Here is a 15,577-nt window from a genome sequence, read left to right on the forward strand (position 1 = left end):
ATTTTTCTTATACTCAAATCACGACTACTCGAATCACGACTATCTCGGATTCACAGATATCTATACTAAACTAGATCGCTAACCTGTAGCATTAGCATATAACAGTATTGAGGCAGGAAGGATATCCGGTTTCAGCTATGTTACCTACAACAAAATGGCCGCTCCAATGCCGCTCTAATGCCGCTCTAATGCCGCTCTAATGCCGCTCTAATGCCGCTCTAATGCCGCCCTTGCTTGGCATTATGACACGATATCGAAAAAACACACTCGATAATCACAATTAATATATTCAACGGTGCTCAGCGGTCAACCGGCTCAGTTGTCAAACCTGACAAATAGAGTCCTATATAAAGAGAGAAGCGACATTGCACCCCCACCACAACCTTCAGTATCTAATTGAGTCCTCCACCGCCATTTTGGGACCGCTTTAACGTCGTCAAACACCATTCGTATCATTCTACAAACAGCTGTGGTCACAATACGGCTGCTCGCTTAGCCAATCAAGTATTAATCAGATTACCAATCAGAGCTTTGGACATCAATGTCGCTTCTCTCTTTATATAGGACTCTACTTTCCTGATATTCTTACTTCTTTGCAAATAACTTATAACTTATAACTTTGAACTAGTGCAGCCAGTTCAGCTAAAAAGAACAGACCTAATGTCAGTATGGTTAGTATATATATATATATATATATATGTACGAATGACATACGGTGTACGCACGCATACATACAGGAGGGCCGGTTGGAGTAAAAAGCTATATTGACAGAAAAAGGCAGGTAGGAGGGAAATGATATGCCCGAGCGTAGACGAAAGTAAGTAGGTGGTTCACCGGCTTTCCGGTTTTTATCTGGGCGTTGTCGCTGTCGGAATCATCGTGTTTCACTTTTGCTTTCAACGATGGACGATAACAATCCGACGAGGTTAGGTAAGTTCGGCATACGTATTTATATCCTGTCGAGACGCACACTTTTTTGAGCTATATTTTTTTCTCTTCTCTTTTACATCTTGCATATTTACAGCTACGGATAGCTACGAAATGGTTAAGGCTTTGTATGACTTCAAGGCTACATTTGCCAAGACTCTCAGCTTCCGGGAGGGTGAGTATTTCATTCTTCTGCAGCGTAATGTCAAGCAGAAAAACTGGTGGCAAGTTGTGAACAGAGGGGGACGTCTAGGTTACATACCATCCAATTACATTGCCTCTGTGAAGGTATGTGGAATTTCATATTTAGATTTATTAATTTCATATTTATATTATTTTTATTTATATGTTTTATTATACTGACACTGATGGATATAGCCTGCAGAATTTACTTATTTATATATTTATATATGTAGCCAATAAGAAAACAAACTTAAAGAAATTCAAATCAAAATGTTTCAGGATTTTATGTTCTATTTGACAGATATTGCTAGTTAAAAGAGCTAATACTTAATTTTTTTATTCATTGGTCAATTACTTTTTTACATTATTATACTTGGAATTTGCTCTGAGAAATGTATGAACATTGATTGTTGATTAATCTATAGGCTCAACCTCAGTTTATGATTGATTTCTTGGAAGATTGTATACTAACTTTGGAAACAGAAATTAAGAAAGATAGTGACTCTGTGCAACCTGACAAGCAGGATCTCTTGGCAAAGTTAATAGAAAGAAAGAAACAGGTTGAGTTAAGCAAAAAATCCAAAAGACAAGCGCCTAAACCACCAGATTTAGATTGTGGTATTATAACTAAAGAAACATATTCTGTGACTGCTTGTGACAATACAGAAGCAGATGTTAAATCAGCGCCCAGTAATACTTCTTATGCAACTGCGCAGACGACTCTTCGCAGTAATATCGCAGATCATATTCAAGAAATTACACAATGTCAACGTTCAAATCGAGACGAGCAACATGTGCAATCACTTCCTCGTCAATCGTCCTCTGATATTGTGCAGAAAGTTCAGGCACCGATTACTGAAATTCGTAAAACTTCCTCTCAAGGTAGCATAAAAAATATGTGTAGTGGCTCGCCAATTAAAAGTAATTCGCCTGCTAAGAACAGCTCACCAGTAAAGAGCAATTCCTTACAAGTTATTAACTCGCGAAACGCTTACCAACTGCTTGATCAAGTACGCAAAAATACTCAACTTAGTCACGAAATGTCGAAAGTAGCAGTCACAGTTGTAGTATCTAATTTGCGGCAATTGCTGCCAGAAACTGTAAGTCATTATCTTGATGCTTTGCTGCATCAGTTACAAACACCGCTGATTGTATCAAAAATGAGTATAGAAGAAACTTACGATGCTAATAGGTTGAAAATTATTTTTACCGAACTGACTTCGTGCAAGGAAGATTCACAGCAAAGAAGTTGGATGCTTTATGAAGATGAATCTATCATCGTGGAATATATCAAAGAATTAACCGAGATATTGGTATATTTTTTATAAAATAGAGCAGTAACTTAAATTGTATCAGCACCACATGCTTAGTATTAAACTTAACTCTTAACAGGTATTCTTGCTTTTGAGTTTTAAAAAACTTATTTTTTGTATTTTTTAGAAGTTGGAATCTTAAAAGTAGATTAGAGATTAGAGACAATAATTTTTATTAACGTATAAATTGTTTGCAAAATTTGAAAATGCTTTTTTCATGAAATAACATTTTTCAAAGTTGTCACGATAATTTTGTCCAGTTTTAATCCTATTGATCAAAATTTTTAAGAGATACAACATTTTTCTTTCTTGTTTGATATATCATTAAATAGAAATTCCAGCTTTTCAATTTTTGTCAAGAAAAAAATTAAAACAAAAAGAACAAAAAATTATATTTTTTGCAAAATAGTTTTGTAAAAACGGATTTGTTAACTGATAAGTTGGACGAAAACTTTATTTGTATAAATTAAGAAATTTTTTTTGAATTTTTTGCTTCAGATAATTTCTGCATTTAAATCGTGGAAATAGTGAACGAATATTTTTTTGATATCCCCATATAAATTTACAAATAATTGTTAAGAGTATCTCTTTTAATATTTGAAAAAATTTATAAGAAAAATAAAATATATCTTAATAAATTTTATATCAAAGGTATCAAGTTTATATATTGTATGTTGAGTTTATTTTTTACTTTTTATAACTTTTATTTTTTTCAAAAAAGCCTAAGAAGGGTATCAAAAGTGACATCACCTTTAATATTGTAATTAATTCTAAATCTCTTCAATTAAACGTTTTTAAAAATTTGTGTTGATTAAAAAATGTATGGACGTCTGATCCACATGTCTAGTTTCATTATATAATATATTAAATATTCAATATATGATTGTTAATACTAAAAATGTAATACTAAAATGTAATACTAAAAATGTGGTTTAATATGATTCATTTAGTTATATTATTAAAACTTAAACTTATAAAATAATTTAATGTTTATATATATTTTTTTTTAGACTAATGCTGATTCAAATGTATCAAGACATGTTTTAAGGCAAGATCGATACAATGGTGTAACAATATTGATACAGTATTATCAAATGGAGACGAGATGGACTATTAGACAATTGTTGTTGCAATCATTTGGTGTTATGTGCAGTTTAGATCCAGTAGTTCTAACTATAATGTTAAATAGTATTTTACCAATGGAACTAGCAAGGTATTTAAGACATTTAATAATATAGCATATTTAAATAACACAAAAATAATAATCAAAGTCAAAAGCTTGTCAAAATTAAAAAAAAATGAAATTAAAGAGCATATAAGTCAGCTTAGATGTTCGTTCTGATATTATGTATTCATTAGGTGATAAACTTAGTTTCCGTCGCTCACAAGTATGGCTTCAGCTGCAAAAGTAGTGAGCTTTGGCAGCTGAAGATGATTGTTTTTTTAAAAATTAGATATCTATCAATAAAATTTAGTACGTAAAAGTTAATTGTGAAAGCAGAAATATTTTTTAATTGATTTATAATCGTGATAAATGGTTTTTTTGATATGTACTTTTTTACTACTTTGATCTGAGCAATACTGTAGCTAAAGCATATCGATTGATTTCTGAAACTTATGGTGAGCAAGCTTCATTAGAAAGAACATGTAGAGACTGGTTTACGATTCAGAAGTAGTGATTTCAGTGTGGAAGACGACAGCCAAAAATATTGAGGACGTCAAATTGCAAGCATTATTGAATGAAAATCCAACTCAAACACTTGAACCAACAATGAATGTACTGATTGAACGATAAATTGCGAAAAAGGCTATTAGTAATCAGTAATCAACTCAAAGTGATTCTTTTGCATGACGACACGCGACCACATGTTGCAAGAACTGTGAAAGAAACATTGTTGGGGCTCGAATGGAAAGTTTTTTCTAGTTTATTCTCCAGATTCGGCCTCATCGGATTACCACCTTTTTCGATTGATGCAACGCGCTTGCTGATACACACTTTTCTAATTACGAACAAGTCTGAAAATGGATGGATGAATGGCTTGCTTCGAAAGACAACTCGTTCTATTGTCGCGGAATCCAACTTTTACCAGAAAAATGAGAAAAAGTAATAGAAAACGATGGAAAATATTTTAATTAGTGCAGTAACTCATATTCTTATTGAAATAAGTTTGTTTTTCAAAAAAAAAAAAAGAAACGGCGAAAACTAAGTTTAATCTAATATAATCAAACACAAAAACACAAACGTTTTGATTTCATTCTTAGGTCATTTTTAGTGTCGTTACAATTTTAAATTAACTGCGCTCATATTATTTTTTAAGAAATCTTTGCAAATAAGTTTGTGTCAATTTATGTCAATTTTAATCTATCTCATTTTCATTTGTTGAACTTATATTTTTGTAGTAGCTGATAAACTCTCTTAAACAAATTTTGTTTCTAAGAATATTTTTATTAATATAGAGGATGTAGTACCAGTGAAATACAATAATGTACACATTATTATAAAAGTCTAAGAATTATATGACTAAGATGTTGGACATCGATAACATTTATACATGTAAAATGATTGACTCAGGAAAATCGCAGAAGTCAAGCTAAATGGAAAATGTACTAAAAATGTACATTGAGCTCATATTTAATTTTCTCATTGATTTGGTATTAAGTTGTACTGCATTAATTTTATAATGTTCATCAACTTGATATTAATTTAAAATTCGTAATAACACTGAAGATGACCCAAAAGTGAGTTTGTTTTTTTTACTTTTTTATTTTTTAGTTTGATTATACATAAATGAGATTAGCACAGACACCTAACTTGGCTTATGTTTCTTAATTCGATTATTTTTAATAATATAAAAATTTTTCTTTTTTGTAGAGATATGAAGAGTAATTCCAGGAATGTATTAAGATTAAATTATTCTTCATTATTGCTTACAATGATTTTTTCAATGGGTGAACCTATGCCAGTTACACATTTAGGTGAGCAAAATAGATTGTACATTATATCATTACGAATAATGATTAAGGCTTCTGACTACTTGCTGCAACCATATTAAAATTTTGACGTCATAAATGAGAAATTACACGTAAAAGTTTCCGCCGTAACATTTGTAAAGAGAAATTGGATAAAACAAAATAACTAGCTTTGCTTTAAAACCCTTGAAATGGATTTTGACTATCCTTTTTCTGCGTAACAGTCAGTAAAGAGTCGTAACAAGCACGTGAAGCTTATTCAAACAAGAAAACACATAGGCAGCTGTTGAAAATAGTGAAAAATCTGTTTTTATGTATAAAATTCAAAGAAACTTGCAACCTATTTTTATTTGGTAAATACGAGAGTTACATTTTTACAATGAAACATGTAATAACGAAATGGCATGCAAGACAAAATTTCATTGTTAACTTGTCAGGTTTCACGCCTATTAGTTTTAATATTGTTCACAACGATATGCTGCCATCAACGCAGAATTCTCGGCTGAGGAGTCAGGAGTCTTAATGTATATATTTTTTATTGACTTTGTTACAGAACAACTTGGTTCAGATTTTATATCATTCCTGCTGGACCTAATAGAAACACCACCTGACACAGATCTGGAAGATCAAATCCCAGATTTGTTCATAAATTTGATATTATCTTATAATTTACAATTTACAACTTCTGAAAATATTGTTCTAAATGCCTTACGTGAGCGAACTGTTGCCAAGACATTCACTGAAAAAATTCTATTTCTTTTTAACAGAGAAGGTAAATTTTATGCAAATAATATGTGTGCAAGTAATACGTGTTACAATGAATAAAAAGAACATGAAATTTTTGTATTAAAATAAGATAATGTGGGACAGATGTTATTCCCCATCATTTTTCTGCAGAAATTTAAACGAGTATTTTCTGTTTCAGCAAGAGAGTCTTGAATTGAAAAAGTAGAAAGTATACTAACTGTGGAGATTTTTATTCAGAATAAATGCAAACAGTAATTTTTCTGACATAATATTAATACATTTTTATTTTGTATATTGATATATTCATATGAAATGAATATTTTTATTTTAATGAGTAATAGAGATTATTCGATTTATATTGTTTGCAGTGCAAAAGAATAACCAAAATTAGTAAATTTACCATGTGAATTAGCACAAACCAATAAAACAGATAGTTGATAAACAATTAGATATTATATATTGATTTGTCTTAAAAATGACTATAATTTCTGTTTTTCATTAAAGTAAAAATATCTGTACAATATTAATATATCAATTTATGAAATAAAGTTTATTAATATTATTGTGTTTGAAAATTTTTTAATATTAATGTTTGCATTTTTATTGTAAACTATAATAAAAACAGCTACTAAAAATTCATTTTTTTTTTATTTCAAAATTTGCAGTAACAAAAGATATTCATTTACAAAACTGAATTTTTACAGAAAAATTAATGTGATTTGAAATATCAACTTTTCTATCTTATTTTAATACATAAACCTTTATATTTTTTGATTTATACTAAAGCTATTTCTTAGCACAAAAATCCACAGCGGGATGGAATACGAAACCAGGATGACTAATCACAATGAAAGAATGCAAAGAAAAGAATGATTATAGTTGCACTGGTTCCGTGCGTACCGTTCCGCTGTAAATTCTTGCATTATGAAACGCCAGCCTAATGTAGATGTTAGAAATGAACTTATTTGAACTAATGAACTTTTAACTTACTCCAGAGGATCCGGTACGAATATTTGATCACGAGCCACAACCATCGCATTCGGTATTAAAACTTTTCGTCGACTTGTTCAGCAATGATACTATAGCAAGTCTCTTTTATACCAACGATGTGAAAGTTCTTATTGATATTATACTACGCCAACTTTTTGACATGTTCCCGGGTGATAAGGTATTACATTATGCTGCGATAAAAAAACTTACTTGTTTTTGTTAAAAATATTTAGATGTACACTATCATTCAAAAATTTCAGCATCCTTGAGATTTTCTTGCATTTCATGAAAAGTTAAGTATCACAGCAAAAAAAAGAGAAGTTTTGAAAAATGCATTTTAAAGAGGGAAGATAAAGATACTTAAATTTATCTTTTAGTTTAGATTTTTGTTCCTAAATTATATAAAGTTAAAAAGTGGTTTTTGTTTATTTTTATTTTTATTTTGAAGCGCTGCAGCTTAGTGAAACATTATAGGACAAAAATTAACAAAAAATATTTTTTTGTCAATTTTAATTACAAAATTTTAAAATATTAAAATATTTTAAAGTAGATTTTCTAAATTTTAAAATGCATCTAAAAAAAATTGATACAATGATTTCTCGTAATGCTGTTGAACTTTTTGTGTAAAAATTAATTTCTTACAAAATCTTTTAATTTTGAAAGTAAAGAGTTATGGACAAAAGGGAAAAATACACTTAAAAAATAATATGATTGATTTGCATACAATTTTTAAACATTAAAAAAAATTATTTATATTTTTCGTAAAATACGAGAAAATTTCAAGTGTACTGAAACTTTTGAGCAGTAATGTATACCTATCTAATTTATATCTTTAATATGCAACGACAGCGTAGACAATATTTGGAACTCTGTCGCCGTGTTCTACGCACATCCAATTATAATGAGCATCGACATCGATCTGGAGACTTATTAAAATGTTTTACGAGGTAAAGATTTAGTTGTATGCTTTACTGTGATTTGTTATAAATATTTTTATATAAAACATTTTTTATTACATCTTGTACTTTGCGTTAGGATATTTTGTGAGGAAACAGCAGAAAGTCATGAAGACCAGCAAGTAGTACGCGAAATTAGCAACGAATTTCCACACTTGTTTAGAATGTGACATTTAATTCCCCCATCTTGTCAAGATTTTGACGAAGATGACTTGCAAACTCTCGTTTAAGTAGATCTGAGAATTTATCAACGGTAAGGAGAAATCAAATTCATGACAAATTTTGTTGATAGCCTTATGGTTCTTCTATACTTTATTTAGTAAAGAGAAACGCACAGCTTATGATATAACAATGATATGTTTTATGACTGCCATAAATGTCTTCATTCTGTTGGTGCTACAAGACATCATTCTTCGTGTAAGTGAACCTATTTAGAATATATGGAATTATTATATATGCATAACACGAAACATAAGAAATCATTCTTTTCATTCTATTATGAGGACCATCGATATATAAAAACATTCCAACTTCGCATAGTTACATTATGTTATATTTAATATATAATTAATTATTATATATAGATTAAAAGTAAAATAATTTATACTTATAGATTATATATTGAGATAAACTTTAATATAAACTCATACAGCTGATACATTTGTGTGTTAAAAAAGATGGAGAAATGAAGTAGAATGATTAATATTATTTCTCCATAAAGTAGTCTAGTCTATGTATGTGCGCGTGCGAGTATATGCGCGCATGTGTATCAGAATATATTTTAACAAGTAAAAGACCAATTTTTGACACCACGAATTTCGTAAAGTTTATAGTATGTTACACTATATCTCTTCATGACATATGCTAAAATAATTTTATATAACACGCAATAGCTTTTCAGAATTTATTCTTTTAAGTTTTCCATGTGATGTATGCGAGTTCTTAAATGCGATAGGCAGGCAATAAACGTGGTCGAGCAGACTAAGCGAGCAGTTAGAATGCTACACATCACATATTTGAAGTTTTGCATTTTTCCAACTTTTTTTTTAGTTTTTTAATTTAATATGCTGTGTTTTACTTTGTAAAATAACCATAGAACACAGCATATCTGACGCTAATCAAAAACACAGCACATAGGTCTGAAAGACCAATGCAACTTTAAGTAGTCATAACTTTTGTTACAATAAATCTTTTTTAACAAAGTTTTTTTTAAATGGAAGTTTGAAGTCAGAAATATGACTGAATAAATAGTATTGCTAAAAAATGATATATTATGAAGTTATTAAAGAAAAATCAGTAAGTGAAAATAAAGATTTGTTACAAAACTCATTTTTTAATAATCATTGCAACAAAAACTTTTAAGGACTTAGTAATCTCGCATTTAAAGGTAAAGAATGATATTTAAAAAAAAAGTAATATTGTCATTCTTTATAAAAAGTATAATTATATAACAAGGAAAATATGATGATAAAAAATTTTACTTCCGTGCCATTTAAATTTTAGTTCAGCATTGAAGCTGTTTAACGATGGCGATTGATAGTGAGAATTTCTAACTTTTTCCTTTCCTAGCTTGTGGACCTTCTTTATCATTCGGGTCTTCCAGACCTACGTGCTGTATTAGGGTTAAAATTAAAATTATTTTCATTTAATAAACAATTGTAAATATATTGATTTTTTTAGAATATACAGTACTGATTTGTTATTGAATAGAAAAATATGGTGATCGTGATGTAAGAGTTATCGGTTTTGTCAAAAGTCCAAGTTTAAATTTAAAATATATCAGACATTTTTAATTGATCATCATTTTTCGAAAAGCAATGGCAAACCACCGAGATCTTTGTCAAGATAGTTACTATGAAGCGTACATGAGCATATATCAAATGAAAATTATAATCTTTAGGTCATGAAGAATTGACTGAGAGAAAGAAGGGAAAGGAAGAGGGAAGAGAAAGGGAGAGAGAAAGAGTGTGTAAGAAATAAAAAATTAATTTAAAAATATCCAAGTTTATTTATGTATTATATAAAACAATTGTAATCATTGTTTTTGGAATATTACAATCAAAATGAGAATCTTACATGTATTTGAATGATAATTAAAACAAAGGTTAAATAAAGTATTGTTTTATAAAACATTTTTTAATGATTAAAATTAAAGTTAGGGTTTTACATAAATTTATTTAAATGTTTTATTTTTTTTATTCAATATAACAAATCAGTATTTTCTTTAAAGGTGTTGATTAAATGTATGCAAATAATTTTCATTTTAAATATTTTTATCCTAATAAATTTATAATTCACTTGATGTTAAATAAAAAAAAACTGCAAAAGGAAAGAAAAAAGTTGGGGGAAAAAGCAAGGTTCAAATGCGTGATATCTAGTATTTCGGCGGCTTGCCTAGTCTGTTCGACTACGTTTACGAACTCGAGACATACATCGCAGAATAATTTAAACAATGATTTTTTGGAAACTATTGCGCATTGGACAGAATTGTTTCATCGCTTATTAGTAGGAGGGGTAAAATGTAATATATGAAAAATTTAGCAAAATTCATGGAGTTAAAAGTTAGTTCCATTGCAAATCATAAAAATTATATAAATTCTAGTTTATATCTTATTTCCCAGAGGGATACTTTCTTTAAATACTGTTATTTTGCGAATGTTCTAATCATAAAGTAAACTTATAGGTAAAAATTTGTATGGACTTACTTATAAGACTTACTAGGTGCCACTGCGATCAGTAAACTTGCTAGTCTATGATTAGTGACTATATTTTTTGAAGCATGTTATTCTGTTATGTTTGCGACTATTAATTTTATAAATTAAACTATAAAGTCAATTATAAAGGAATCTCAAATTTAATGTGATTATAATTGAATGTTAAATAAATAAAAAGTTTAGATCATAACTCACGCAAATATTGATTTTTTTTCTCTCCTGTAACTAATAATTTTAAATTCAGCTATTCAAATAAATTGAAAATATGATAAAACATAGATATATGATTATCGATATTTTTATATTTTTATTATTTAATATGAAAATTGTTAGAAGCCACAATATAAAAATGAAGTATTTCGTTAATTAGGGGAGACCGGGGCAATTCGGAAGATTTTTTTTTTATTTGCGTCTCCTGAGTCCCATATTCATTAAAAAAAAGTTGGACAGTTTGAAAGGTTGAACCTTCTCCTTCACAATACCATTATAGATAGAACACAGAAATGTACTTGCTTTGAAGTACACATAAAAATGTCGACCAATGCCAAATATTTCGAATAGCCCCGAACCCAGGGTAATTCAAAACTAGGTCGAAAATATTCTGAAATTTATGTTTTAAGACGAAAAAATTGTAAAAAAGCTATTATTAAGACTTTGTTTTATTCAGAAAAGGATATATAGTACTATGAAAAAATGTTACATACAATAAAAGAATACAAGCATAATAAAGAATTTTATTGCTTTAGCGTTTTCGGAACAAGTCAGGGACTATTCGTATTTCGTGTAATTACTTCTGTTGAATATTAAATTGTGTATTTGGTACATAGATCGCAAATATAAAAGAAAAAAATCGTCGAACGACGATTCGACGTTTCGAATAGCCTAGACATCAACTGTGTGCATTATTGCGTATAATCGACAAAAAATAGACTTTACACAGCAAAAAGTAAACATGAAATGTTTCAAATACATTCAACTGGACACGATAAATTCAAAGTTTTCAAAAAGAATCTTATTTATCTTACTTAAATTTTGAAGAAATGCTGACTATCAGATCTTACTTCGACTGTCGTAAAACACATTTTTCACTACTATGACTTCAATACGACGCCGTTACCAACAAAACGTTGTTAGCAGTATCGTTTATATTAGGACGCGTTTACAATTTTTAAAGTAAATTTTTAATATGTACCCATAAAAAGATACTTCCATTTTTCGAATTGCCCCGGTCTCCCCTATGTACTACTATATTTTTAAAAAGGAAAAATATAAGAATATATAGGAGAGACGGTGGTAAAATGACAAACTGTTAATTTTCCCAAGTTATTAACAAATGAACGGATATTTAATTTATTAAAGATTTTAGATAGTAATAAACTGGTAGTTTGATTTCAATCTGTCCATGAGAATAGATAATAAGAAATGTGTTTTGGAAGCACTTATCTGTAACTTTTTAGTGTTCGTTCATAAGGAATAACATAATTATAATAAATATTTTTATTTTCTCTAGAAAATCATAATATTGTATAGCTAAAAACGTATACAATAATGTATTAATATTTTTCAATTTTTGTATTGCACTATTTTATATTTTATAAACAAATAAACATGGCGACTGGAGGTAAGATGACAAAAGTTGTGCATAAGTAAGGTAATGCATTTGTGCATTAGTTTTTTCGGTCTTAACAGCATTCTGATGATAATGCTTGTATCCACGTTTTACTATAAGAACGCGCCTCAACCATGACTTATCGACTGCACTCCATGTAATATATACGGAGTGAAGTCATAAATCATCTCTTATGGTAAAACGTGGATACAACCATTATCGAACACTCTGTATAACGCAATTTTAACTGCAATATGTATCGTAATGTATATCACAATTTTAATAATTTTATTTTTGCAGATTACATAAATATTTTTCGTTTTATTTACGTTTTTCTTTAACTACGTTGTAATATCAAAAATAGTATAAAATTATTATATTATAATAAATCTTTTTAATTCATAAGAATACATTTTTAACTTTGACTGTTCTTCACCTTATTCGGTATATATTAAAAATCATTTTATCCGTATATGGGGGCAAGATGACGAAATTGATATGTCTTAAAATAATTTAAATTTTAAAAAATTCTAGTTTATTTAACAACTTATAATTTTTACTGATGATAAACAAGGTTTTAGTGAATCTAAAAAAAATATATTGTTATTTTTACATTACCACAGAAATTAGTAAAAATCGACAAACCTTAAAGTCGTCATCTTACCCCCTTCTCCCTTAAATAAAAAATGTAAAATAATAGATATTAAGTTACATATTTTGATTTCTTTAAAATAAAGGTTATTAAAAAGTAATACAATAGCAGTAAGATATATTTTTTATATCAGGCTTGAACTAAAACAATGAAAAAATTTGAGCACAGATATTCGAAACAAAATTTTGGTTTCGAATACTTCAGTTAAGAAGTATTCTAAATTTTATGTACATACGTATACAAATGTGAGGAAAGTGATTTCTATTAAATAACAAAAGATATAAGACTTCTTGTTTTATTAACAATAAATATATACTGATTTTTTAATGGAAACATTTTCAAATCTTATGTAAGTGTATGAAAGTAAAATTTATTTTATAACAAATATGGTGTATGTAGACTATTGGAAAATTTGTGTACTTTTGTGAAAAAATTTGCTTGTTAAAGTTTTTGTGTCAAGTAATGAACATATTCATGTGTAAATTTAACACATGTCTGTTATATTAACTGAACTCAATAGATATAAAGTATAAAATTGTGAAAATAATTTAAAAAATATGTTAAAGTAACACAATTTGCACGTATTTATTTTGTGTATGTATTTTAATTGTGTTACTTGAACATTTTTCAAATCAGTTTTATAATTTTACATTTTGTATCTGTTAAAATGTACAGAAAAAGAGTATTGATGTTACACTAACAGGAATGGGGATAACTGTACCGTACTTTTTTTTAGTATTTTTCTGTTAATTTCGTCATAAAAATTATGTTAATTGTATACCCATTAAGTAATTTTAAATCAAGATTACATTTCTTCTTTGTTGAAATATTAACGCAGTATTAATGTTATCTTTTAACATATCCAAATTATGTTACATTAACACAAAATTTTGAGTGGACCGTCTGGGACATGTGATTTATGTTAAATTTAACACTATTTTTTTAACTGTGTATAAAAGCAGAAAATAATTTATTCGATTCGACACATGGCAATTTACTTTCCAGACTCTAATCATAAAATAGAAAAAAACATCTCTGGACGAATAAAATCAATATGCATTGATCCTTTATAAACACGTGAATGATTAGTTTCAAGATATGATTGCATGGATTGCAAATGTCTTTAAATCCAAAAGTAGTTCACCATTCAAGATAATTATTCGCCGGTCATCATCTCCATGAACTCTGAAAAGAAAAAAAATACATAATATATATTTGTAAATATTTATTTTATTTACAGTAGAAAATATTTTATGTTGAAGTTTTTTAATATGTATATACCCGAGTGTTAATATATTGTGTATTTGAATATTGTTGTATTAAATTGATATTCAATATTTTTTAATGTTAAAATATAACTTATGGGTAAAATGGATAAGTGAAAAAATTATGTAAAAATAATTTAGTTTCAGAAATGTAAATTCTAAATAAATAAAATGTATGCATCAACATATTATAAATGTTAATTTTACTGAAGAAATATGTTTTCATAATTTGTTCCCAAATTATGTCAAAGTGTCACATTTTTTGTGTTAATTTTTTATATAATATTTGTGTTACTACCTAACTTATTCGTTTTGTATGGAATTGACAGAAAAGTTTGAGTAGATCTTTTGAGACATGCGATATATGTTAATTGTAATAAATTTTTTAACTGTGTGTATGTTATCCATTGTTGGAAAGTAATGCGTTACTTTTATCATTACTTTTATATAATTTCCTATCAGATATCTCTTCAATGCACAAATATATCAGTAATCAGATGTGCTAATCTATAAGGTTACATGCAATAAATACGATTATAAGTTATATTTATTTTTATATTTTATATAGTGTAAATGAAATGACCGTTTATAAAGTTGAAACATGTATTTTTCAAATTTAAAACTTACTAATTAAAATAGTTCCTATATTTCAATATGCTTTTGCAAATGTGATCCAAGTCCTTTAGAAAGGCATCAATACCTTTTCTAAAAAAATCTGGAAAGCCTGAATTGATAAACTCTTTAAATGCATTTTTCACATTTCTTTCTTCATTAAACTTTTTGCCTACCTAAAACGCATTTAAATGCTTGAAAAGACGATAATTTGTTGGTGAAATGTTTGGAAAATAGGGAGGGTGAGGGGGAACTTCAATGTTCAATTCGGCGAGATTTTTAACGGTTTATTTTGCAATGTATGTCTAGCGTGCAACAGCAACACGCCATGTCTGTTGACCAATGCTGGCTGTTGAGCGCATAGTTTTTGGTGCATAGCAATTTCCTGAGTACTTATCAGATTTTATAGCCACACCTTATTTGGTAAAAAAATAATGAACGATATCTTTGCTAGACTACCATATAGACACCATAATTTTCTTGGGGTAAAAATTTGGTTTTGGAATGTGTTTTGAAGCTTTATTCGTATCTAACTACCGCGCAGAACGTCGGTAGTTATCATACAAAATCCATTTTTCATCACAAGTCACAATCCTGTACAAAATTCCGTCTGTATTCTGTCGAAACTGTAAAGAAGTG

At 28.4% G+C, this 15,577-nt stretch overlaps 2 protein-coding genes across 5 annotated transcripts in view; one reads left to right on the forward strand and one right to left on the reverse strand.

Moving 5' to 3' along the window:
* The first annotated feature begins 693 nt into the window (after positions 1–693).
* Positions 694–11,000, forward strand: LOC105202998 (NCK-interacting protein with SH3 domain). Of its 3 annotated transcripts, none has more exons than XR_005575175.1 (10): positions 694–930; positions 1,025–1,215; positions 1,536–2,423; positions 3,434–3,636; positions 5,296–5,399; positions 5,947–6,165; positions 7,136–7,308; positions 7,980–8,077; positions 8,166–8,339; positions 8,407–11,000. XR_005575175.1 is itself a non-coding variant. In XM_011171694.3 (9 exons), exons 1-9 carry the CDS (start codon positions 903–905, stop codon positions 8,254–8,256), a joined length of 1,995 nt encoding a protein of 664 aa, XP_011169996.1. In that variant the 5' UTR covers positions 694–902; the 3' UTR covers positions 8,257–11,000. The 3 variants fall into 3 exon arrangements, 1 of the variants encoding a protein (XP_011169996.1); XR_851136.3 differs by having other exon boundaries at positions 8,490–11,000; XM_011171694.3 differs by having other exon boundaries at positions 8,166–11,000.
* A 2,659-nt stretch (positions 11,001–13,659) lies between these two features.
* Positions 13,660–15,577, reverse strand: part of LOC105202999 (troponin C, isoallergen Bla g 6.0301) — a 31,589-nt gene continuing 29,671 nt past the window's right edge. For both annotated transcript variants that reach the window (XM_026141213.2, XM_026141214.2), the window contains exon 6: positions 13,660–14,246. In XM_026141213.2, coding sequence (XP_025996998.1) covers positions 14,218–14,246 — 29 coding nt within the window. In that variant the 3' untranslated portion in view covers positions 13,660–14,217. The remainder of the gene's footprint in view (positions 14,247–15,577) is intronic.

The sequence above is a fragment of the Solenopsis invicta genome, chromosome 7 (genome assembly GCF_016802725.1).
Source record: "Solenopsis invicta isolate M01_SB chromosome 7, UNIL_Sinv_3.0, whole genome shotgun sequence".
Classification (NCBI taxonomy): Eukaryota; Metazoa; Arthropoda; class Insecta; order Hymenoptera; family Formicidae; genus Solenopsis; species Solenopsis invicta.

Bases quoted from the DNA above. Each gene is read 5' to 3' on its own strand.
- LOC105202998 (XM_011171694.3), top strand. From the start codon at position 903: ATGGACGATAACAATCCGACGAGGTTAG. The intron at 1,216-1,535 runs GTATGTGGAATT...ATTAATCTATAG, and splicing joins ATTACATTGCCTCTGTGAAG to GCTCAACCTCAGTTTATGAT. The intron at 6,166-7,135 runs GTAAATTTTATG...AACTTACTCCAG, and splicing joins ATTTCTTTTTAACAGAGAAG to AGGATCCGGTACGAATATTT.